General features: G+C 34.0%; 1 protein-coding gene across 1 annotated transcript in view; it reads left to right on the top strand.

Annotated features, from left to right (window-relative positions):
* TTLL7 (tubulin tyrosine ligase like 7) overlaps window positions 1–27,341 on the top strand; it is a 135,183-nt gene that overhangs the window by 71,479 nt on the left and 36,363 nt on the right. Inside the window, exons 9-16 of the mRNA XM_011355686.2 lie at window positions 4,347–4,441; window positions 10,066–10,213; window positions 10,299–10,372; window positions 11,451–11,586; window positions 16,843–16,929; window positions 21,178–21,376; window positions 24,742–24,947; window positions 25,948–26,082. Coding sequence (XP_011353988.1) covers window positions 4,347–4,441; window positions 10,066–10,213; window positions 10,299–10,372; window positions 11,451–11,586; window positions 16,843–16,929; window positions 21,178–21,376; window positions 24,742–24,947; window positions 25,948–26,082 — 1,080 coding nt within the window. The remainder of the gene's footprint in view (window positions 1–4,346; window positions 4,442–10,065; window positions 10,214–10,298; window positions 10,373–11,450; window positions 11,587–16,842; window positions 16,930–21,177; window positions 21,377–24,741; window positions 24,948–25,947; window positions 26,083–27,341) is intronic.

Genomic DNA, 27,341 nt, shown 5'->3' with positions numbered 1-27,341 from the left:
CTGTGCACCAGGGGCTTCCCTCACGTCCAGCCTGTCAACTGTGTGCCTTTGAGTTTGCCCCAGTCCCTAATATAGGCAGAATTGTCATCATTTTTCTTGTAATTATAAAAAGTCACTTAATATTGGGAAAATATAGAATAATATAAAGGAGAAATAAAAATGATTTCTGTTTAAGATTTTTATAACTTTATTTCTAGTCGTATTTATATTTAAGTCCAGAAGAACCTTAGAAGTCATGTGGTCCAGTGGTACCCTGTTTATCAGTTCTCTCTCAGCTCCTGGATCTGGGGTTGTAGAGTACATAGACATGAAATACGGTGCTTAGGAAACTATCAGGAGAATAGCACATATCTCAACACCTAGTGTTTACTAGATTAGTTACATTTTAAGGAACATGTTGCTATACAAGATATAACAGGAACTGCCTTTCATTTTAAGTTGATTATCTCTTTTTTGTTAATAATATAGAAGTTGACAGTCATACCTGTAATATCAGGGCTTGCAAAAGCAAGTTGAACGAGTGACAGGTAACATCAAAACATTGAAAATATATATTTTAGGAAAGAACACTTTTCCAGTTTGAATGGTTTCGTGTGTTTTAATCTACTATGAGCAATTAATGTGTATTATATTTCCAATCAAATGCAGTTCTGTCAGTTCAAATTTTGCTCCTGTATGGGTCCTAGAAATAAGATAAATGTTAGGAATTTTGCTTATCCTTTTGCTTCCTCCATTGATTAGATATGAAAGCACTTGACATGGGCCCTCACCTAAGGCCTGCCATTTTCTTCTTTAGGTTCACTATTTTGTCTGCAGTCATCCTTTCCTGTTCTTAGCTGTATTTTCTTTTCTACCCCTGCTACATGTTTTTTATCCTTGATGGGGAGAGGAAGAAGTGAGGGCACATGCATGGGGTGAAGCTGAAAGGATTGCAGGGAATAATAACTTTCCAGATATTTATTTACTTGTTTTTAAAAGCATTTGCCTAACTGGAGCTTTGCATTAGCTTGGTAAATTAGAAATGACTGAATGGCTGAATTCTGAAATTTCTTTACAGGCTCAAAATACCATTGTTTGCATTAATGCTTCTTCACACTTTATTCTCTCTTTCATTATTTCCAGATCAATCAGAAACATTAAAATAAAACTCCGCAATAACCAACAGCTATGGATAATGTACACTTACTAGATTTAAACGGTTAAGAGAATCTTATTTAGGTCTTGCTTCTTTGTAATTTCTTCCAGCTGCATTGTTGTGGTTCTAATATGTTGTTAAAAACCTTTTGGCGCCATCAAGTGGAATAAAGTAGAAGGTGCTTCTGAGAATGTGATAACTCTCAGTTCACTGGAATAATTGCCAGTAATAATTTGTAGCAGCAAATTGCAGAAATTATCAAGCATAGAAAATAATTTTTAGGGAAAAATGTGGAAATTGGCTGGAGTATGAATATACTGATAATACTTTAAGTATCTTTGAATTAATTTTAATAAGTCATTTTGCCAGGTGATGGAGATACAAGAATAAGGCAGAGTACTTGTCTTGGTCTTGTAGGGACTTGGATATGTGTTTTACGATAATAATTGTAAGTATATATAGGGAACAGGGAACCAGCACAAACAATAGAGTGATTAATCTGTGTACATGTGTGTATTTGAGAGTTAATAAAGAAGCAGGAATACCTGAACAGAGTATTTAAGACTATAGAAGGTGGGGTAAGAGCTGAGGGCTTGGAGAGATGGGGATGGGTGGGGGGAAATTACTGGGCAGAGGGAATGGCACTAATTTAGAATCTATTGTGAATACTTTGATACATGTTTGAAATGATGGTGTTTGCTTTGGCAATACAACTATGATTTGGATGGTTAATAAGTAGTATTAATTTAATTTGCTTTCTAATAATTTTCATTTTTGCATGTATTTATAAGCTGCTGAGCTATAAGATGCTAACATCTTCTGGGGTTTGTCTATTTTAGACTGGGGGTAAGAAATAAGAATTAAAGAAGCCATCGACATTACAGAGTAGATTTTTGTAGATTTTGGATGGAGCCCTAATTTTCAGAGTTTCTCCTGTCAGACGTTTATGGTTCTTCTGTTATTTTTTTTTTCTTTACCTTTCTCATAAAACTTAAAAAAATCCAAAATGTTAACTGAAAAAGTTTTTCTACATTTTCACATATTAGTTCAATATGGGTGTATTTCTTCATATACCAATTTATTTTCTATGATAGTAGGGGGAAGAATCTGACAGGTAAAAGAGAGGAGTGAGATTATGAAGAATCTAACATAGGTGAGAGAGAGGGGTGAGATTGTGAAGAATCTGACATAGGTAAGAGAGAGAGATGAGATTGTGAAGAATCTGACATAGGTAAGAGAGAGAGATGAGATTGTGAAGAATCTGACATAAGAGAGAAGGGTGAGATTGTGAAGAATCTGACATAGGTAAGAGAGAGGGGTCAGATTGTGTTGTAACAGACTTTACTGCCATCCCAGGGGAGAGTTCTGCCTGTAGGAATTCCAGACTGCACTTTTGGAATGGACACCTAGGGAATTTTATACAGATAGATAATATTTTGGTGAACCACTTAATCATCAGTTCCTAAATGTCTGGTTTATTTTTTAATCCTGTTACATGTAGTAGCAGAACTATCATTAATTGTATTACAAATTCCAGAGATTTGAGTCATTATGGAATGGTCGAAACTTCTTTTATAGAAAATATATTCCTTTATCCTTTCTCTGTACTCGTAAGAGGAAATTCATAGAGCTTTGAAGTAGCAGATTAATGAACTCCTTTTCTCAAATTTACCTGGAATAACTGGATGTTCTTACAATAACCCTTCCCTTGAGACCACATCACTCAGACAGGAAAATGTTCGTCACTTTCTAAATTAGAAATCAAAGAATAATACAGCATGGCATGTCTCTATCAAAATACAGCTCTATAAAAAGATCATCATGCATCCATCAAAATGATGGCTTGAAAGATTTTTATGATACATTGTTAAGAGAAAAACTTGGATTCCAAAATAGTATCGTTAATATAGACATGTATCTGGAAGGTAAAATGAATATTATAAATATGTATGCATAGCAAATATCTGGAAGACCAGTTATCAAGTGGTTAACAATACATTAGGCAGTCAGATTACAGGTGATGTTTATGTGGTTTGTTTAGCTTCTATTCCCTAATTTTTCTACAGTGATCCTGTGCCACATTTCTATTTAGAGGCATTTGTATTTCTGGATGATTTCCTAAGTATAATGTGGTATACTTTCTTCAGCTGCCAGTTGTAAAATGCATTCCATCACTTATCTCTTGTGGCGATGAATTTGTATAAGGCAACCTTCTTCTATGACTAATAGTATACATGTGTTTTCAGATCCTGTGGGTTTAGTTGCTGGTCATGAAACTAAGCTGCAGTTTTGAACTCAGCAGTGTTCTAACCAACTGACTTACTGGAATACTTAATTAAACACCTGCTATTCCTGTTACATTTTCATAATAACAAAGCTGAACAACAACAAAGACAGAAATAAAACTCTAGTTCTTGAAGTGGTAGTGTACTGTCTAATGGATTTCAGGGTACATATAGTTACTTCTTATTTTTCATCTTAATGAAATCCTGGCAATGGTGTCTGAAAGTATGACCACCACAAATGGCTCATTTATTCCCATGAGTCGTTATACAGTTAGAAAAGCTCGTAGAAGTTATTCTGCAGCTATCCTTAATGATATCTTCTCAGTAATATAGTCAATGCCTTTGGAAATGGAAACTGATGAATTCTTATTTGATTCAGATAGAAAAAAGCAAATTTATTTTTTAGGTAGCAGTAGACCAGTTTATCCAGAAGAACTGAAGCAGGTGAAAAGAGGGCACTGATAGAAAGTTCCTGCATTCTAAACACATACATGCCTATAATTATTACCATATTGGTAACATGCATTACTTTTTGTGTATTATTTTTGTTATTATTATTATTATTATTATTTATTATTCAGGACAATAATAATACTTCTCTAAACTTAAAACTTAGTGTTGATAGGGTAATGGGTTGGGGACAGTGGAGAGGATGAAGTGGGCAGGTATACTGACCGAAGATCAGAGCCAAGGCAGCAGGGGGAAGGGAGCTGTGATAATAATCAGTTCCTTGCAACACCCTGACTTAGGGTGATGGGGAAGAGAGCCATGGCAGTAGTAACTGGGCTATCTACCATATGGAGCTTAGAGATTTATCATAGAGTCTTACTATTGGTTAGGGATCCCATATTAGATTAAGAAATATGTATTGGATGTTTACTGGCCTACCAACATTTGGCAACTTTTGTTTTCTTTGTAAATTTTAGATCAATCGAGCTCCAAGCTTTGGAACTGATCAGAAGATTGACTATGATGTAAAAAGGGGAGTGCTGTTAAATGCACTGAAGCTGCTAAACATCAGGTAAAGTGTTTCCTACGTCTTTTGAAATTTTTTCACTACATTTGATATAGAGCAATCATTTATACATGGGATTGACTTGTAATTTTTTTGTATTTTATAGTCTGAATTTCTTGATTCCATTCTTCAAACCCACTTAGTTTTTTCTTTTTAAATATCTTTTCTCCTCCTCTAGCACGCTGTTTTTCTATCTTCTTATTTATTGCTCTGAACCTACAGTAAATATGTTTAAATTACAATGTCGATATAATTATTTAATATCAAGTATGAAGTTGAATTGGTGGATACTTTAGGAAGCCCTCTAGATTACCTTTCTCACCTTACAAGAAGAAACTAAAGCAGAGAAGTCATTCAGGAAGTAAAAAAAACCCTCAAACATGGATATCCTACCTTTCTGTCCAGTGGTTTTGCCACTAGATCATGCTACCTGGGTAAACAGAAAAGAGAGAGAGTGTAGTGAGAGGTTACCTTCCCATGGAAAAGCATAGGCAGGATTTCCTTCTTTTTTAAGGCTTAATATTCTATCGTAGGTATGTACTACATTGCCTATATCCATTAATTCACTGATGAACATGCAGCTTGCTTTCATGTCTTGGCTGTTGTGAATGAACATGGAAGTGCAGATGTCTCTTTGAATCCTAATTTCGACTCCTTTGGATATATACCCAGAAGTGGGATTGTAGGTTCCAGTGTTCATGATCATGAATGGCAGACATTCAGAATGCTGTTTCATGGGAAAGCTTTTAGCTCATTGTGAAAAAAATTGTTAGAGTTTAACTGAACTGATCAATGAAGTAGTGAGTTGTCTGCCATAATAAGTGTTCAGAAGCATTTAGAGTTTTAGATTAAAGGACCTCTGAGGTCATTTAAGATCAGTGATTTTATTATTTCAGTGGATTCTAATTGTTATTTCAAGAACTCTAGAAAAGTTGTGAGATGTTTTCAAGCAATTTATTTATTTTAAATGTTTCCAAGCATTTAGCAGATGCCTGATTGAGGAGTAGCTTTATATGGAAAGCACCATTAAAAAAGAGATCAACATATAAATTTGTTCAGAAATTTTCATAATGGCTCCTTCTTTTGCCCGATCAAAGAATGATATTTCAATTATGATATTTCAACTACTGATATTTTGCCTGATCAAAGAATGATATTTCAATTATGATATTTCAACTACTGATATTTCAATTATGTTAAAAGAAATGAATAGAAAGGAAAGAGATGTAGAATGGGAATTTTTTGTTTATTTAGCTTAAACAAGTACATCAAGTATTTTGTGTTATTCAAGCAATATGCCTATACAATCTTTTTAAATTTACTATTAAAAAATAGTAAATTAAATGCTCAAAGTTAAGTGAACTCAGAGAACAGAATGTCAAAGAAGGCAGTAAGGATAAATTTTCAAGGGCAGGGTAGCATTAAATGCTGCAAACACCATACACCTGCAGTTCTAAATAAGGGCCAGATTATCTAATCAAATCTAATCTAATCTAACCTAATTAACAAACAGAATATTTCACACCCATAGGACTCATGGGACTATGACTATCTTTTCTAGACTCTATTTTAATGATTCTATACAGCACTTATGGAGGAACAAAGATTCTTCTTATCAACCCATGAATACACCCACTAAACAGGATTGGATTTCCTTTTTATTATTAAAAAACCCCACTTTTTTACACATATTTTACTATTTATAATTATCTTGACTCATTATTCTTTTAATTGTTCTGCATATAGCCCCATTTATGTTCTCTTGTCTCTTGTATAAGTAGGCCTTGCTTTTTTTTTTTTTTCCGCATGTCTTTTGACTTGGCCAATGATGGTACCAGTTCAGAACATTATCTATGAATGTTTTGGTCTTCTTAAAAGTGAGATATACATTTAAACAGTGAGGAATTTCTGTACTTAAAAAGAGTCAGAATTCATCTTTCTTATTTTTCTTAGCATTGTTCTACTAAAAGAATTTAACACAATTTTGGACATTTTGAGTATATGCTAATAAAGCTTATGTTGTAGATGTGCTTTTTCTCTCCAACCACGTGGAGAGCTCCACAGGCATATATGTGATAGATTTGTATTTCACTGTGGCTAGGTATGGGATGGGGTACATCAAGGGAACATAAGCAGAACCAAGAACACTAGGAAAATTTTTGCCTCTTTATTACATATTATTGGGTTAATTTTCATATGTACAGTTTTAATTTTGGATAACTTGTACTGTGATTCCAGAAATTCCCTATTTATACTCATTTTAATCAGACTCTTGCAACTTTTTTTCTTCATGGCTTATCATTTTGTTTACTCTCTTATGTTCTGTGCTGTTTTACTTGGACATGGCTGATTTTTCTTTTCAATTTGATTTAAGCTCCCTGGAGTCAAGTAGTACATGCTTTGGTATTCTACACAATTCTTAATACAATACTTTACTTGTAGTATGGCTCCATATATAGCTCAAAGTTTGTTTTGTAAACATATACTTTTAGTCTCAAGAAAATCCAAAAGAGTGTAGATTGCTCAGGGTATTCCATCACAACACATGGGAATACCCAACCTCATAATAAGAGGTCAGAATTGATCCCCTGTATACTGGGATGACACAATATAATTTGAGTTCAAATTAAAATAATTTTCTGAAACATTAGGCTTAGGGTCTTCAGAGATAAGAGAATGCAAATAGGGCTATATGCAGAACAATTAAAAGAATAATGAGTCAAGATAATTATAAATAGTAAAATATGTGTAAAAAAGTGAGTTTTTTTAATAATAAAAAGGAAATCCAATCCTATTTAGTGGGTGTATTCATGGGTTGATAAGAAGAATCTTTGTTCCTCCATAAGTGCTGTATAGAATCATTAAAATAGAGTCTAGAAAAGATAGTCATAGTCCCATGAGTCCTATGGGTGTGAAATACTCTGTTTGTTAATTAGGTTAGATTAAATTAGATTTGATTAGATAATCTGGCCCTTATTTAGAGCTGGTTCACCAGCTGCAGGTGTACGGTGTTTGCAGCATTTAATGCTACCCTGCCCTTGAAAATTTATCCTTACTGCCTTCTTTGACATTCTGTTCTCTGAGTTCACTTAACTTTGAGCATTCCTCTTTGTCCTATGATTTTACTTACTTTCTTCCCCTTACTTGTCATTTTTTCACTGTATTCTTGCCTCAGCCCTCTTTTCTTCTATGTTAATCTCATTTACTTTTGAGGTATCCTTTATGAGTCAGACACTGGAGTCTCAAATCTATACCTGTATATAGTAAGGTATAGATTGGGGTTCCTCTCCATAGCACTGTCCCACTCTGGAGCCCTAGTCTTGCTGGCAACTCTCTGCTGACCATGTACACTGGGTGCTTCTGGTCTTATAGGGGCTCAATAAATATGTAGTGAGTGATGAGCTGGCTGGTGAATGATTGGATGAATGTCCTGATGGCACTTTAAATTCAATATGACTAAAGTTAATTTATCTTCTCCTTTAATCATGTTTCTCTTGCTGTTTTTTTTTCCTTTCTTCTGCTGAGGATATCAATTACCGCCAACCCACAAAGACTAAATCTAATCATACATTCTGGCCTATATTGTGTTAGAAACTAGAGATACAAAAATGAGTAAAATTTCCTCTTTAAGTAGCTTCATTTTTAAAAGGGAAGCTATATGCTCATAGAAAAGTACATACAATTATAATCACTTAAACCTAGTTTTCTGTCTCTTTGCTTTGCTAGTTAATGGCAAAACCATCCACATTAATGTCCAGGCTAGAAGCTAGGAGTTATTTTTAACTCCTTCCTTTATTATGAATCAACTGAGTCCTGTCAAATATATGACTGACTCCACTTACTTTCTTAGTAAGTATCAGTTTAAGGACTTCTCATTTCTTTCCTGGATTATTTTACTGGTTTCCTTTCTTCTTCTAACACTAACCTCCACTTCATTTTCCAGCTTCCATTCTGTTGCTCTCAAAGTCATTCAACAAGTGTTTATTGAGTGTCCACTACCATTGAAGTAGGTACTAGGAATTCAATGTCTCCCATGATTCCTAGGTTTCTGGCATGGATGACTTGTTTGACAATATGTCATTTATTTATATAAAAATCTTAGATGAGAAACATGTTTAGAGGAGTGATAAAGGATGGTAGAAAGGGAAACAATTCAATTTTAAACATGTTAATTTTGAGGAGCGTTGAGACCCCAGGCAGAAATGTTATATGAGAAATTTGATATACAGGACCCCAGGAGATGGAGATATCTATTTGGCTGACATCTATGTACAGATTGCCCTTGAATCTAATGGACGAGAGTACACAGTTGGAGCATATATATTGAGAAGTAAAGAGGGGCATGGGCAGAGCCCTGGGGGATGCCAGCATCTGAAGAGATATTTATAAACTTTGAGATACTCATTACATTGTTTCCACAGTATCAGACGAAGTTTAGACATTGCATCAAGGCATTTTTTGATCTTTAAATTGTATACAAGACAGTGTTTGATCAAGTTCTTACATCTCTTGCCAATCTGATCAGTGCTTGTTCTTTTCCGTGCCATGAATTAATTTTTCTAAGAGTCCTTGTGTGGTACTATTTCACATGTTCATGGTTTTGCATGTCTTCTCGTTTGTTTGTTTGTTTATTTATTCTTTCTTTTTTTAATTAAGCTTATTGGGGTAACATTGGTTAATACAATTCTATAATTTTCAAGTGTACATTATAATTTGACATTTATATATTCTCTTATGTGTTCACCACCCAAAATCTAGTTTCCTTCATATTCTCATTTAAATGCACGTTTAGCTTTGTCCCTTCGGTGAATGTTAGCTCATTTAAAAAATTTTAGTGAAATAAACAACATAAAATTTACTATCTTAACTATTTTTAAGGGTATAATTCTATGGCGTTAAGTATATGCACATTGTTGTGCAACCATTACCACCATCTTTCTCCAGAACAGGAGCAAAACTGTTCCAACTGAAACTCTGTACTCATTGAACACTGATTCTCTACTGATTGCACCAGCTGCTTGGGAGGGACAAGAGAAGAAAGAGGTTCAGGGGAAACCTGTCTCACAACAGGATTTTTCCTATAAAAATCAGACAGCTGTAACTAAATTTTCATGATTGGGCAAAAATGAGGACTATGCAGATATTTTCAAATACATAATGATCGTTAGGCTAGAATTTCAGTGAGAACTGAAAATATACTAAAGTGTGGTCAGTGTAAGTGAGAATGCTTAAATATAAATGGAATTGGTTGAAGGAGGAGAAAGGAACCAACATTTATTAAGGAGCTATTAATGTTACCACAAGTTAATTTTATTTAAGAACTCTAGGAGGGAACCATTATTGTTATTTAATAGATGGGGAAACAGACTCAGCAGGTAATAGACCTAAGATTGTACAGCTAGTAAGTTGCTATACTGTTTCCGTTTTATTTTGTTACCTTTAGAACTTCTATTTACTATATGGGGACTCTTATTTGATGGATGATTAGATGAATGTAATGTATGTGACTATGTATTAACAAACATTGATTCCTATCCTGACAGGGCCTCTCTTTCTGCTAATTCTCCTCACATGGATAAGATCAGAGCTTATTTGAATTCTAGAGTATGGTCTTGTATTTTATATTTTAGGACCAGTGATAAAAGGAGGAACTTGGCCAAACAAAAAGCTGAGGCTCAAAGGAGGCTTTACGGTCAAAATTCAATAAAAAGGCTCTTACCAGGTTCCTCAGACTGGGAACAGCAGAGACATCAGTTGGAGAGGCGGAAAGAAGAGTTGGTATGAAAATTTTAACAACATATCCACAATTTGAATTGCAGAATTCATTTGTCGGGTTTTATTTGTGAAATTTCTTCATTTCTAGAAAGAGAGACTCGCTCAGGTACGAAAGCAGATCTCTAAAGAAGAACATGAAAATCGCCATATGGGGAACTATAGGTAACTATGCTTCCTTTTTTATAGACTGTAGAAGTGAAGTGTCAAAACAATTAATCTTCATTTTTTTAACCTTTTTGGCTTGTTTTAAGCACTGTTTAGTTCATTCTGAGAAAGTGCTTTTCATTTGATTTTCTTTCCAGAATGAAAATATCGTCAGCAAGTGGGAGAGTTCCTGTTAGCCAGTCTCGAGGGTGGTTCTGTGGGGTCATTTAAACCTGATATTATCCTGTGAACTTATTTGGTCATAATGTGGAATTTTTAAAAAGTCAGGTTTCAGGTCTCCGAATATTCTTTCTGTCAGTTCGAAGTAGTTTGCTGTACTTTGTTTTAAACTCAAATATATCAGGAACCAGGCAAATAATGAAAATGTAGGAAGGAGCCAGGTATGAGACAATAGAAAGAGTGTGGACTGTGCTGACCGGAAGCCCCTCCTCAATGTCAGCTTTGACAGAGTAAAAGGGGACTCCCTAAGCTCCTTGTGTTCTTAAAAGACTGCCTTTCCCCCAAGACTTCACATTGACTCGGCACAATCAGGAGGATTTGGGGCCATAGAGCTTCTTTCACTCATGGTGAGACTTTCTCTCCTGGCCTTAACACCATCGGCAGTAGTGATGAGAACACACTTCCTTTCACCCCACCTCCAGCCAACTCTCTCTATCAGAGAGGTGAATTCCATCACCCTAAGAGAGATCATCAGGATTAATCTTTACATTCTTCTATACTTCAGTAACCACGCTAAATCCAAAGCTTCCAAATTATCCCTCATCACCTAAACTCTCCCATAAAGTTCTGTATTTCTCCAGTATGCTCAACTGCAAGTATTTTCCAACCACCTCCCTCAAACCAAACCCTTATATCGTGTCTGGAACTGCATCATTTAATGATAGTTTTCTAGATAAATTTTAATTTGTGTGCATGACAGATGAAAATTTATGAATTTCTCATTATTCATTTTATTTCTAGCACCTTGTAAAGTGGCTGGCATAGTAGATGGTCAGGGATTATCTGTGTAGTTGCCTTAATTCTTACACTGTAATAGCTTCTTTTAAACAAGTCGGTTTATCTGATTTTGTTGTAGACGAATTTATCCTCCTGAAGATAAAACGCTACTTGAAAAGTATGAAAATTTATTGGCTGCTGCCTTTCAGACCTTCCTTTCAGGAAGAGCAGCTTCATTCCAGCGAGAGCTGAACAATCCTTTGAAAAAGATGAAGGTAAAGGAATAAGTGTTTATAAAGGGAGAAAGCAATTAAGCCAAACAATATCTTTAAAAACAACCTACCTTAGTCCCACTTATAAAAACATTTTACTTTTAAGATGCACTTCCCTTCCAGTTTAACAATTGGTAGCATTTCATGATGAACCAAGTAATTTCAAAAACAACATGTCTAACAGACAAATTATGCAGGAGAGATTGTTGATATTATCTTGTAATATCAACCTAATGTAAGAGATGTGTATACGTAACAATTAAAAAATCCATTGAATTTACCAAGTGGTTTGTGATATTCTCATTATTTGTATTGTAACTAACATTATGTAGTATTTTTTTCATGATACTGCATAGACCTGACATACGAGAAGTAGTGAAAACACACATACACGTAAACCTTCCCCTCTTCCAACACACACAGTAATCTTTTCACCTTACTAAAAGGTCTATCAGTTATCTATTGCAAAATAGTAACCACTTTATTTATTTGCTCATTATTTTACACTCTTGGCTGGGCTCACTTCAGTGGTTCTTCTACTTGTCTTGCTTGGAATGAATCGGATATGATTTATCTGAAAGGTCAACTGGGACTGTAAATCTGGGATGGCTTTACTCACATGTTCAGTGCCTCAGATGGGATAGCTGGAATATCTGGGGAGTTGGCTGGGTGTCTCTTTCTCTCTACATGGTCTCTCAGAAGTGTAGTCAGATCTCTTAATATGGTAGCTTGGTGTTCTGAAAGGGAGAATTTCAAGAGGACAAGCTCAGTGTGCAAGTGCTAATCAAGCCTTGGCTTGCATCATGCTTACTAATGTCTCACTGGGCAAATAACTTTATGTGGACTTGTAAAAATTGTTTCTACCTTATATTACTTGACATCTCTCTACAGTGATATATCCCGAGTATCTTGGCTCTCCTGTTATATTGAGTGATTTAAAAATCATGATAAATATTATCTTTTCACTCAGAGTCTGCAGCATAAGGGTATAAAGCTACTTTTAAGCAGGCTAGACCTGAGAGACAGAAGCAGGAGGAACATCGTTTACCTTAATGCTCTTTTCCTCCAAATATCCCTCCTTCAACATATGCAAAGGTTTTACCATTATAATTATGTTCTGTAAACCTTTTATTTTTCTTGACTCCAGTAGTGAGAGACCTTTGTTCATTTTTTTCTTCAGATGTTCATGTTATTTCTCTCTCCTGTGAATAAAGGATCTGTTCCATCTTTCCATTACTCTGCTCTCCCACCTCTACTTTTTCTGCTAAAAAACTTAGGGATTTTGGAGCCAGACCTAAATCCAAATTTCCTCAACACTAAAACGGTGGTATTAGATCTATACTTGTCAGATTGGTTGTGAAAATAAAATCAAGATTAATTAAAATAGTCTATTAAAGTACTTGACACATAATAAATAGGCTTCAAACCTAATTCCCTTCTCTCTACCATTCAAAATTTAATTTAAATGTCAGCACTTCGCCTGCATTGTTCCATTGGCCTGCAAGACTGTTCTTATACAAATATCACAGTCTTCTCTTCTGCTGCCTTGTAGTTAAGTATTGAAGTCAGATAGTGTAAGCCCTTCAATTTGTTGGTTTTTTTTTTCCAAACTCTTTTGTATTTTCTAGGTCTTTTTACATTTCCATGTAAATTTTAGAATCAGCTTGAGAATTAAAATAAACAGGTTGCTGGGATTTTAATTGGGGCTGTGGGGAATCTGTAAAACAATTTCCAGAGAATTAACAATACTGAGTCTTCTGATCCATTAATGTGGTATATCTCTCCATTTACTTGAGTCTAATTACTCAGTTATGTTTGCAGTTTTTGGCATGTAGTTCTAGCACAGCTTTTACTAACTTTATTCTTATTTGATATTTTTGCTACTATTGCCAATAAATACTTTAAAATTTTTTTCATTTTTTTTGGTTTGTTGCCGGGATGTAAATATCTGATTATTTTTGTATATTGCCTTTGTATCTAGCAATTTTTATATACTGTATTTTTATTAATTGTCATTTCAAATTATTTTCTGATGTTTATTTTGGTTATTTAGAAGTTTGTTGCTTAATTTCCATGCATTAAAATTTGAGATTTTCTTTTGTTAGGGATTTCTACTTTAGTCTATTACTGTTAGAAAACAAATACTGATTTTAATTTAGTAAAATGAATTGAGATTTGCTTTATATCTCAGTGTAGTACTTATTTTACCGAATGTTCCAAGTCTCCTTGGAAATAATATATATACTACAGGTGTTGGTTATAGAGCTTTATTCATGTCATTTAAGTAAATTTGACTATTAGTGTTGTTCAAATATTCTGTATCCTTTTTGATTTTTTCGGCCTACTTGATGTAGCAATTACTGAGAGAGATTTGTTAAAACTCCCATCTGTGATTGTGGATTTAGTTCTATCAATTTTTGTTTCATATACTTTGAAGTTATGAAGGTGTCTTCCTAATGAATTCACCTTCTCTATTTCATCATTATGAAATGTGTATCTTTCTCTTGGATAATATTCTTTGTCTTAATATTTACTTTGTAGGATTAATATAGCCATCCTAGTTTCTTTCTTATGATTACTGTTGGAATGACATTTTTTTCTATCCATTTATTTTCAACTTGTCTGTATTCTTATAATATCTCTGGTAAATAACATATAATTGGGTCATATTTGTTTTAAAATCCAGTCTGACTATGTGTCTTTTTTCTTTTACACAATTACTATAACTGGGTTTACATCTGCCTCTTGCTCTTTTTTTTCCTAACCCATCTGTTTATTATTCCTTTTTTGCTTCTTTTCTTTATTCTTTTGGACAATAGACACATCAGAGTCTACCTACAGAGTGGGAAAATATTTTTGCAAATATTTTTGCATATATAGAATAAAGGGTTAGTGGCCAAATATATAAAGAATTCATACAACTCAGTAACAACAACAGAACAGAGCAACCATGTGATTAAAAAATGTACAGAGGAATTTAATAGACATTTTTCCAAAGAAGACTTTCAAATGACCAACAGGTATATGAAAAGATGCTCCACATCACTAATCATTAGGGAAATGCAAATTAAAACTACAATGGCATATCACTTTACATTCATTAGAATGGCTATTATCAAGAAGATGAGATAACAAGTATTGGCAAGGATGTGGAAAAAGGGAACCCTTGTACACATGATGGGAATGTAAATTGGTTTAGCCATTGTGGGAAACAACAACCTAAGTGCCTGTCAGTGGATGAATGGATATAGATGATATGGTATATACATACAGTGGAGTATTATTCTGTAATGAGAAGAAAGGAAATCCTGCCATTTGAAACAACATAGATGGACCTTGAGGGCATTGTGCTAAGTGAGATAAGTCAAGCAGTGAAAGAAAAACACTGTATGATATCATTTATGTGTGGAATTAAAAAAAAAAACTTGTAAAAAACAGTAAAATTATGATGGCCACATGCTGGTTGGTGGGGTATAAGAAAGGGACAGATGTTATTTAAGGCTACAAACTTGAAACTAGTAGTAAGTAAATCCTAGAGATCTAATGCACTGTATAGTGAATATAGACAATGATGTTGCATTATAATCAATAAATTTGCTAAGAGACTAGGTCTTCATTATTCCCACCACAAAAAAAGAAATGATAATTATAGGACTTGATAGAGGAGATAATTATCACTGCAATGGCAATCATATTACAATATATAATGCATCAAATCAATATGTTATACCCCTTCAATTAACACAATGTTATATGTCAAATATATTTCAATTAAAAATAAAATTAAAATAAGAAAGGTTGAACTGAGTCCAGGCTGGGTTGTAGTAGTTTTTAGCTTATCTCTGGTTTCAGATATGATGAGAGTGAAATCTGTTAAGTGTTTGTCACAGGCCTCATTCTCTATTGGTATCTAAGAACTGTTAAGACTACAGAGAAGTATTTCTGGCTTTCCAGCCATGCCTTCATCTTCCTAGACCATTTCTTACTCACTCTTTGGGGCTCCTCTAGATGTCACACTAGCCCACATGACCATGGAAAGCTTGACTGGATTCTCTTAATTCCAGCAGAATCTCTCTGCCTATTCTAGACCTGATCTTTGCCCATCAGTGTCCAGACTTGACCCCAGGGTAGAAAGTGGGCCACTCATCTCTGCTATCCTAGCAAGAAAATTTTTCTCTCTGGTATTGAGTTCCTTTATATTGTTTTTTTTTTTTTTTTTTTTTAATTCACAGCTTTCTGATGTAAAGATATAATTATTCAGTTTATCTGTCTTTTTCTAGCTGTTATGATGAAAGTATTGTCTATTATGACTTTCTCCTAATCAGAAGCAGAACTACATGAATTTCTTTTTAACTATCTTGTGCCTCGGAATTTATCGTAGGCTTATTATTTAATCACTTTATAACAAGAGTTTTTTGGTATTTTAATAATGAAACTTTCTTAGATTGGTATAAAGAGTAACTTATTTTACAAATTTCAATTGCAGTGAGATTTTTAGTTTCTTCAGAAACCTTTTTAAAGAGACACTGAAATATAAATCATATAAGTAAAGATGTGATGTTTTTATAGGTTGAATAAATAGCTCAATTAAAAAGTTGATTATTCTTTTAGTGTAGCTGTTAAACATTCCTATTGATCCAGTTTGCTCAACATTCACTTGGATGTTACTTTCTATAACTTTTCTCTTTGGCTTTAAAATGACCCTTAAAGAAGATAAAAGAAGGTATTAACCCTATAGAATGAAAACTTTTCATAAAGTTCAAAAGATACTCTTGTGTAGTAAAATTTTGAGTTTCATTAAATTGTGCCCATTAATCAAATACTAACATTAAATATTTAGCTAATCCTCATTTTTCTATCTTAAGTCATAATATTGTTTTGCACTAATCAATATAGAAATGATTCATGAAATTGTGGTCTAGAAAATTAGAATGACTTTTAGAAATTTTAAAGTATCTAACAGGCTAATTTATTGAATTATTATACTGTAAGATTTTAATAGTGTACTAGAACGTAAGGGTAAATTTGTTTATGATAATACATAATAGATTTTAGCTATGTGTTATTTATATTGTCAGATTTTAGTGAAAGTTACTTCATGAGAGTTTGCCATGACTCTTTATTACTTACTTGATCTGAGCAACCTTCATTAAATAGTTTCAGAACTCTCTGTTGTACACTATTTTATGGAGATTGATGAACTCAGAAAAATTCTGGAGTCCATTAGTGATCACAGTTTTAATTACATATCTCTTTAAGGAGGAAGATATTTTGGATCTTCTGGAACAATGTGAAATTGATGATGAAAAGTTGATGGGCAAATCTGCCAAGCCTCGAGGACCAAAGGTGCAGTACCTCTACCTTTCTTAGTTCAAAGTAGTTGCTACTAAGTATAGTTTGTTTTCGCTTTATATTTTTCACTATAACAATGACTGATGCCACCTCAGGGGCATCCACTGCCCTCTCTTTACATCACTTTATATCTCTAGTACCTAGTACCTTTCAAGGAACTATAGGGATTATGTATCCAGTACATATAGACTTGGGAAGATGATATTATCTCACACACTTAGAAGTTCTGTTTTGTTTCGTTAGTTTCCCTCATTTGTTGGATTCTTTTTCTAATCCCCCAATGAGTCCGGGCCAAGAGGGACCCAGAACCAGTACCCGGAATTACATTCTCCTCATATCTCTAGACATATAATTATCAGAGAAGTGTAGCATTGTAGATAAGGCAAATCATTACTCTAAAAATCCTTATAAGGAGCCCCATCTTTCTCTGACTCAGCAACATTGAAATTGTGAATTTTTAAGATAAATAACAAGCTGCCATGGAGACAAAAATCGGCAGATGTTTGCTTTACCTTCATCTGCTTTGTGGCGGTGACATCCGTATATTCTTTTGACATAAGTAAAAATTCTTGCTGGTAGAGTAGGGAGGAGTCGAATTTGTAAAATCTTGGAAACATTTTTCATTCTGCTCTTTTTACTTTAGGTTTCAGCAATACTAAGCTATCTCTATGTCTTTACACACATCATCCTTTTTCAGTGCCTCTGGAATTCCTGCCTATTTTTAAGAAATCATTTATTTGGTGCTTGATTAATTAGAAACCCTCTCCTGATCCAGCTGAAATGCTGTTACCTTTGTGAAATATTCCTCATTCCCTCAGTTAAGTTTAGATCTTCCTCCTCTTCCTCCTCCTCCTCCTGCTTTACCACAAATAACACTTTTATAGAGCAGTTGTGACAAATAATTGCTTGCATGTTTGTCTTAGTATGAGCTTATATGTTCCTTGAGGGTAGGAAATATATTTTCACCTTTACATCTCTAGTACCTAGCACAGCATATGGCACTTAGTAGGTTCTCAAAAACCATTAGATAAATTTGTTGAATATGTCTGCAAGGACCTCATCGGCTAGTGGAAAAGCCGATAGGTGAACCGAAAACCAGAGTATATGATGGCAAATACTGTAATAAAGGGAGTGGAAATGCTGTAGCAGTATAGAGAAGAAAGGGATTGGTAGACTATAGATGGCTTCATAAATGCATTTTGAACTGGGTCTTGAAAAATGAGTAGTGCTATAAACATTTAAGTTGAGTGGGAAGACGTTCAGGGAGAGGGGACATTAAAGACAAAGACATGGAACAGTGATACTGCTTAGGGTGTTAGAGAAACATGAAGAATTTGGTATGACACAAGTGGAAGATTCTCAGAGAGTAAAACGGTGCATGATGAACCTGACAAAAGAAATGTAATTGGTTGAGACCGGAGACCTTGGATGTCAGGCACTGTTCTTTTGAACTATATGCTCCATATTGAAGAATTGTGGAAGATGTCATTGGTATGCCTTCAAAACAAATATATTTTAGAGCATCTGTACAAGTGAATACCTTTGTGAATCATTGCTTCATTTTTGATAATTCTGGGGCGTTTCTGAGATTTATATATTAATTATTGCAGTTTGGAAAACCAGATGCGAGACAGTTTGGGGGCATAGTGTACATGATAGAATGGCAAATGTGAAAACTCTGAAAAGGCCTTTTACTGTGTTATATTTTCCTTTGCTTCATCAAATAAGAGTTATTCAAATAAAAAATGTAACCTCCTGGAGGCCACAATCTACACTGTGTATTTTTTTCAAACCCCCTTATTTTAGGCAAGTAGTAGGATCTAGCAATGCATTTGTTGAAATAAATGAATCAGTTAGTTCCTGTAGTTATTAATGCCAGCAATATTTCAAAGTGGTTGAAAGTCAAGTCATCTGTCTGAAGAAAAAGCATTTTTATAACTTTTAACTTTATGTACATTGAGAGTCTGGAGTGAGCCAAACTTCAAAGTGGACTTTCTTTTTCAGAGAGATGATATCAGTACCAAACACTGATTTTCAGTGTCTTTACTGGTAGAAAAATAACTGAAGATAATCGAGGTTAAATGAAACTTATACTTGGAGAAATAATAACTTTTCACTTATTTGAGAATCTAAGAAATATTAACCATAAAAATAATAAAACACCACAAAAAGTATTAGCGTTATTCTTTTTCTTCAGCTGAGTGACAGGTACATGGTTATTTGTTTTATTATTATTTATACTGTTAATATTTTATTTATGACCCAGTTAATAATAAAATTGGACATAAAAGTAAGTAGTATGGTTTGTGTCATAACTCAATGCCAGTTTAAAGTTCCATTTTGTAGTGAAGGCATTCTGTAACTACAGAGTTTAGAGTTTATGCTGCTGTGACTTTTATTAATTATTGCTTGAACAGTATTGGTCATAAAATCCCAAATGAATGTGTGATGCAAAGGTTCAGCTATCTATTTCCTCTTGTGACTCTTTATAGAGTCAAATAACTCATTATGTAGTCAAGCTCCGTAAGAACAATTAAAGCTTTTTGCCTACATGAAGGAAGGCTGATTGTGCCACTGTTTCTTTTGGGTATGCTAGACTTCTGAAGAAACATCCTTCCTCTAGAATTAGTATTTCCGGAGACTGTCAAAATGTTTGATGATTGTGTTACTGGCAAATGTTATGCATATCCCTTGGAATATTGTTAGTGCTCAGTAAATATTAGACTATCAAAAAGAGAACATACTTTTAAACACAAGTTTGTACCTTAGTGTATTAAACTGCTTTCCTGCTTTGGTTATTTTTCTTCCTTGGCAAAGGCAGTAACTTTAAGATCACGCTTTGGCTTACTTTGTATTCCAGGCACTTCATGAAATGCTATTCCTCTCTTTACCTTTCATCCTACACTGTTACATGAGAGGATATACCTTATTCCAGTGAAATCCCGTGGTAACTGAGGATTTCATTATGGTGTATGCCAACATCAAAACATTTTCGTTTGATTTAACAGAGAACAAGAAACTTGTATACAACTGCGGGAACTTTTCCCAGCAGGAACAAGAGGCATATGGTGTGTGTAATAAATAATCTCTTAAAATGACTAAGTTACAAAACTGTCTTGTTTGTGGTTGTGCACATTCTTTCTGAAGTCAAGCTGTCCCACGTTCCTTATCTTTTATTCCTTTAGCTGGCATCATTGGAAACATTGATTGGGAGGTTGGAGACACGTGATTCTAATGGAGATATTCGAACATAATTGCACGGCATTTTGAATCTACAGAGTTACCCTTCTGCATGGCACTAATCCTCTTTAAAATTTCATGCCATGCTGATTTTTATTATATATTTTTATTATATCACTTTTTAAAATGTAGAATGGGCGATGAAAAGCAATGTCCCATTATGGCTAGACTCTATGTGTCATAGTTAGCAGTCTTCTGAGAAAAGATATATGAGTTTTTCATAACCAATTTGGAAAGTAGATAATTAATGAAAATTTTTTGTTTGTAAATATGCTCACAGCAAATTATACAGATGAGGAATACCTTCTTTTTTGCACATTATTTGAGTAAATAAGATCATAGGCTTCTGTTTTAAGATGTGGCCTTTCTGTACTTATAGTGGTTTATCTAACTTAGAGTGATTTATCTTACTTTACTTATCGTGATTTATCTGGCTATTGCTTTCTTATTCGTTTCACCTACTTTTTCCCTCCCTTCCCCACCTTCTCTCCTCTTCTCATCTCTTTTCTCTCTCTCACAAGCATGCATGCGCGCGCACACACACACACACAGACATGCACATTTATTGAATGACTCTGAACACTAATGATACAACAAAGGTACATCTCTGAGTCTTGATGAGTAATGAGTAATTGCTCTGTATAAAATGAAGAAAAGCCGATTAGGTTTCCGATTTTTATATTTTTATCTCAAATAATTTTTCTTTATTTTTATTTTTATTTTTTATAGTACTCTGGTCCTTTATTTGAATTGTATAGAAATAGCATTTTCCTTGTTTTGACTGAGCTATATAATTGAAGAAAGAATAGTTTGCAAGAACAGTACAATTAGTGAATTGCATTGTAGGCTAATAGCAGCACTGTAGCAATAGAACTGTGGGGGATTTTCAGGTGTCAGTGAAAAGCAGCAAGCATAAGCGGGAAATTGAAAATAGTAACTAATCATGTTAATTAGCTTTTTTATTTGAATTATGACAAAATAACACATTTTTCTCTACTTTAGCCTCTGTGTTCCATGCCCGAGAGTACCGAGATAATGAGAAGACAGAAGTACTGCAGTAGTGACAGCAGTTATGATAGTAGCAGCAGCTCTTCAGAATCAGATGAAAATGAAAAAGAAGAGTACCAAAATAAGAAAAGAGAAAAGCAAGTTACTTATAATCTTAAACAGTCCAACCACTACAAATTAATTCAACAATCCAGTAAGTTAATTTCTTCTAATTTAATTATATGAAGAATTATGGAACTGAAATGATGAAACTCAATAAAAGGACCTTGGGCCAAATGAACCTTTGTCATGTGTAAGGAGACCTGGATTCTATCTTCCTTCCTTCTCTGACCATTCTGCAATCCTATTCAGAGTCTGCACGTAGAAAAGAAAAGGGTCGAATTAAAGATCTCTAGAGTCCATTCTTCTGTATTTCATAGTTTTTGTTAAGTCCTAGATTTTTGCGTGGATTTATAAAATGTGCCTCATGGCCGATCTGCTGATTCTTTTTTAAGAATTCTTTTTCAAGCCAACATATTCTCTCCATTTCCTGCTTTCCCTACCTCTCTGTAACCCATTTTGTTGTGTATTCTCACCTGCATTTTAAAATGTGTGTATCTCTCTAGGTATTTGACTTGAATGTATCTCTGAGCCACACAATTGTGAAATAGTTTTGTTCCCTCCCATTTTCATCACGGGTAAGCACTTAAGTCAGGGCTTTTGGTGTGCCGCAGCTATGCAGGAGAGTGAATAACCCAGCTTCTCCGTCTCCTTCCTTTTTTGTTTCTTTTTTTCTCTTTTCTTCCTTTATTTCTTTTCACATTTTTTTCTCTTCCATTCTGCTGTCTTTTATTTCTTCGTTGATCCCTAATGTCCACCACCGTGTCCGTGATTCTTCTTTCATCCCCAAATGTCCAGTGTGGTATCACCGTTATCACTCATATCTTTGTTTGCCTTGCCCTTCATTATCCTGGGACTCCCCCAAAGGTACTGGTTCAGTTATGCGATAAACATAATTGTGAGCCTTTGTTGATCTTCAGCAATGGTTTAATATGTTAGCTTCCCAGATAATGTGTATATTTTAAACCTGGCCTTCCACAAGTATGGCAAAATGCATGAGAAATATAGAACTAATAGATGAAGATTTTACTAGTCTTTCATTTACTTCTAAATTATTGCGTAAAGGTGCCTGCTGATGTTCCTGTCTTTGAGCATTTATGTGTTTGGAGGGGAAGTAATGTAGTATGTTCCCTATCATTAGTTTACTTATTCACTCATATAAGCTATATTTATCGAGCACCTGCTCCAGAGTTTACAAGCTATTTTATCAGTTACTTCCTTTTTTCTTAAAGACATCTTAAGTACTTCCAGTGTGTCTCTTTGTAAATGTGACTTTTCCTCTTTTGGAAGCTGACCTTGTTCTGCCCAGATGTCATCAGTTTTTAAACCCCTACTGGCTAATGTGTTCATCCCTAATAGCATGAACTAATAGTGGATAAGAGGGTTGAGAAAAAATTGCTCAGGTTTCTATAGCTCTGAGATTGTTCTTTGTTAGACCAATAAGTTAATAAATTGAGCTTGGGCAAATAGTGTACTAAAAATGTTTTTAAGTGTTAATTCTCATTTTAGAGCTAGTCTGATTCAGTTACATATCTTTTTCCTTATTACTTTATTTTATTTTTATAGTCATTAGGAATGGCTTCACTTTGTTTTATATTCTCTCTTTAATCTTACACTAAGGAATATCATATCCACAAACCCACCTTGAGTTTTCTGTCTAAAGTGATGCTGATGACCAAGGACAAAACCAAGATTATGTGTAACACTTTCTGTTGTAGATAGTTAACTTAGGAAATTCAAACTTGTTACAGTTGCAAGGAATAATTTTGGTTTGATATAAAGTAGTCATATACAAAACTATATCAGATATTTTTTCATATAATTTGTGTATGCAAGTTACAACCATTTTTTGTTAATCTACATAAGTATCATTGGCAAGTCTAGTTACCTAGTTATTCTGTCTGAATTTCCAGTGCATTCAGGGAAAAAATGAGAATCTTTGGTTATTCAAGAGAAAGGATATTTTTCCTTTTGCATGCATGACCAGATATTACATGTCCAAACCATGACCTTCAGCCCTAAAAGAGAGCAGGACCCGGGGGAAGACTGTATGTAGTACATGCTTTTGGGTACTTGGTAGAAGATTGACCAGTGGTATGTTCCCTACATGGCCCTTCTCTAGAAGTACAGTCATTTCAAAAAGGGTGTGATTTTTAGGTTCAGAAGGAAGATACTAGTTGGAACAAATGGATTTTTTTAACCATTTTTCATAGCTTGAATGAGTATACTTTTTTGGTACTCTGAACCTAATGAGGAGTACTAGGCTTACTATCTATTCAAAATAAATCCCTAAATATAAGGTTTATGTCCATTACCTTTATAAAGGTTTAAATTTTTTTCAACAGCTAATGAAGAGAAATATTTGGGTATTCAACCAGCCTTCATGTGAGTTTTATTAAATTATTTAATTAATGAAGATTGATATAGTCCCCAAGCAAGGAGAAAATATAGCACAGAGGGTATATAAATTATATAAGCCAAAAAAAGACATAAATGTTGATAATTGAATGATATTCTATTTCCCTTTGGCAGGAATCAAAATTTACCTGGAATAGTTCGTTCTCTCTTTTAAATGTTCTCAATATACACTGGGGAAGATATTCTATGGTTTTTTCTACCTGTTCTGATAAGAACCCTTTAGATCTAGACATTATTTCTTCACTTAAACCTTTTACTATGGGAATTTAAATCTAGATTTTTAAATTCTTCTCTCCTGTGAATAAGATGACTATCTGTCTAGTACCACTCTTGTAATAACCAGTTATGTATTTAAGCTCCATTAGGACAATCTTTATGTTTTCTTGTTTTATTTTTTTCTCATGGGCCCAAAATTCTATAACCCATTCATTCATCCTGGCGATTCTCTAGACTCCTTTTCATCCCTCCCTATAAGTAAAATATTCTATACACAGATTCTAATAAATGACCAGTCTAGTCCAAAGACAGTGGATAGTATCATGGTGTTAAGAAGAAAGAGGACACTGACATTAGATAGGTCAGGATTTAAACCTGAGTTTGGCCATTTTTTGTCGTGCGACCTTCAGAAAGTTCTTTCTGTGAGTCTCCAGGTGATGGAGGTTCCTACTTCAGAAGGTTCCTATGAGGATTAAGATGAAAATATAACACCTCACAGGATGCCTGTGCGCTATAGAAAGTGCTCTATAAATGTTAGTTTTCCTTTCTTCTGGTCCTTTTATGGCATGTTTTGAGAACAGAACATTAAAGTACTGTTTAAGTATTATTTTCATGATAGCCATTCTTTGTACATGATAGGGGTTCTGCACCAAGTTCACTGTTTAAGTTGAAGAATTAACTCCAAACTTATGTTTTCATGATGATACCTATGCTTTGACATTTATTGCCATGCCATTAGTCTAATTATTAGTTTATAAAGACCATATTCAGTGGGAAAATTTTACTAACTGCTACTATATTATCCCTCTTCTTCATCATTGGTAGGCTCCATAAGGCGTTCATTCAGTTGCCCTCGGTCTATCTCTTCTCAATCATCTTCCAGTGCGGACATCCGCCCCTTTTCTGCTCAACAGATGATATCAGCATCCCGGGCAACTTCAGGGTCTCGGTCACATTCCTTAAACCGTGCTTCCTCCTACATGAGGCATCTGCCTCATAGTAATGATGCCAGCTCTACTAGCTCTCAGATGGTAAGTCATCTACTTTGCTCATTTGAGATTACAGGAAGCACTGCACTCAGGATTTAGGTGGCAAAGGAATCAGCTGGGAAAACAGATTGAACCTCAGATCTTTTCTATCATTCAACTCATGGTCTCCTGGAATTTTTTGTATTATTCAATCTATCTTAATCTATAACTTGGTCTGGACTCTTAAAATGTGGACTTCAGTATATCACAGAATTCGAGGATGGACACTGAGAATAGCATTTTATTTTCCATTTGTTTATGGAGTTTGATAATTTTATTGAAAATCGTTTGAGTAAATATATGATTTTGCAGTGTGTTGTGCAATATATTTGTAAATTTGGGGAAATATGTTGTGTGAGAAATTCTCCTTAATGGGACTATTAACTAATAGGTTAAAAAATAAATCACTGATAAATTATCCTTAGAGCACTGATGTACAACATCAATTATGATTTTTGTATATTAAATTAACATATAGTATTTCCTTTTTAGCATGAATCCTAGAGATTCAGTATTGAGGAAGTCAGTGAATTTATTTTGTAACCAGACTTACTTGTAGATGCTCAAATAGATAGCTCCCAAAAGACCAGGGATTTATTTAATTTGTTTATTTAATGTGGATAATGTTTCCAAATCGAAGAGTCTGGAAAATATAATCGAATGAATTTCACTTGGTAACAATGGTTTCTTTTTTTTCCTAATCAAGAATTGCCTAAGGTATATGTAACAAATTAAACTTCTGACTAGGAAGTCTTTTTTTTTAAACACTCATATTTTTATTTTAGTACTGTGTGGAAGTTTGAAAGACATTTTTGGGAAATTATAACAATTTAATCTTAAGAATTTAATTCTAAGAATCAACGTAAAAAAATTAATTTCTTCCTTTTTCAATGTTTTTTTTCAATTAAAAGTGCATCATTTTTACCTAGAAATATCTTTCAGATTATAGTGGCACAATGAAATAAGACCCCCCTCCAAATATCTGTATTCTTTCAAATTTAAGAGTGAGTCTTTGCAGCAACTGAGAACAAAAGAACAAGAAGATGATCTAACAAGTCAGACCTTATTTGTTCTCAAGGATATGAAGATCCGATTTCCAGGAAAATCAGATGCAGAATCGTTACTTCTGGTGGAAGATGTGAGTATTTGATGTATAGAAATTTCCAAGGAGCTTATACCTTTTTATTCTTTCGTTATCTCATGATGTACATTATTCTCAGCACCATAATAAACTTAACTGATGTTCTTTTCAACCTCTGCAAGCTTTAGAAAATATGGCAGTTATATTAATTGTTATGATTCATGAGCAGTGAGATCACATTTATAATCAGCAATGCAAAATATATTTTTCAGTGTATAGTTCTGTTTTAATGATGCAACTGCTTCATCCAGAGAAAATAATTCATATTAAATAATTATTATCCTTCAGAGATTAAAGAAATATCAAATTAAACCTGCTTTTATAATGATTTAGAAGGATCCAATATGGAATGAACTGTATTGAAAAAAATGGGACCATGGGCATAAAATATCAAGACTTTTTGGATGTGACACCCTGAGTGGTTTTGGTCACATTTTGAAATGCTTATGTTGTGTGTGTTTTCTTGCTACACACACATTTGCACCACCCAGTGGAACATTCTAAGATGGCAGAGTCCTAAAATTCACATTAAAGTCAATGACTTCTTCTAATTTAGAAAAAAGGTCCAAGTGATTTAAATATTTTTGGAGAAAGAACATTTCTTCACTCAAAGTTCTATTTCTTCATTCAAACGTCCTTTTCAGGTTGTCATTACTAGATAATTCCTTAGTAACAGAACTTTGATTTCTGGTTTCCTTATGTATTTTTTTTTTTTTTTCCAGAGGAGAAGGCACCATCTAGTGGCCATTTGTAGGATAAAAGCCACAGCTGTGCACTTGGCTTTTAACATTACTTTTGTCTAAAGCCCCTGTCTAGAAACAAACACCAAACAAATAATAACAAAATGACTTTCTTAGTTTAAAAAAAAATCAATAATGGCAATTTCTATTTTGTAATCATAGTTATAACTAAAGCCTTCATCTGTTATGCATTGTGTTGTCATATATTCTTTTAAAAGTGAAAATGGCTTCTTTTGCAAATGAGCTGCTTGCTATTTGTTACATCAAGCGAAAAGGGATAAAAATGACTATTAGTTGTAAAGCATTATGTTAGATCTCATTTTATTTACCTATGTTATCTTATTCAATCAAATCCTTTTCTAAGTATAGCCAATGACTTTATATCAGACATTTTACTTATATTTCTTAGAAATATTTGTGGTAACGTTTTTGAATCAGGTAGGAAAAAAGAGGTAATCAAAGAATAGAAGTAATATTTGTGATTAATGTGATTGTTCTATAAAGAACATATATATA

Source organism: Pteropus vampyrus, unplaced genomic scaffold, assembly GCF_000151845.1.
Source record: "Pteropus vampyrus isolate Shadow unplaced genomic scaffold, Pvam_2.0 Scaffold22, whole genome shotgun sequence".
In the NCBI taxonomy this organism is placed as follows: Eukaryota; Metazoa; Chordata; class Mammalia; order Chiroptera; family Pteropodidae; genus Pteropus; species Pteropus vampyrus.
The sequence above is the reverse complement of the archived record's forward strand: the minus strand, read 5'-3'. Positions and strand labels throughout refer to the sequence as shown.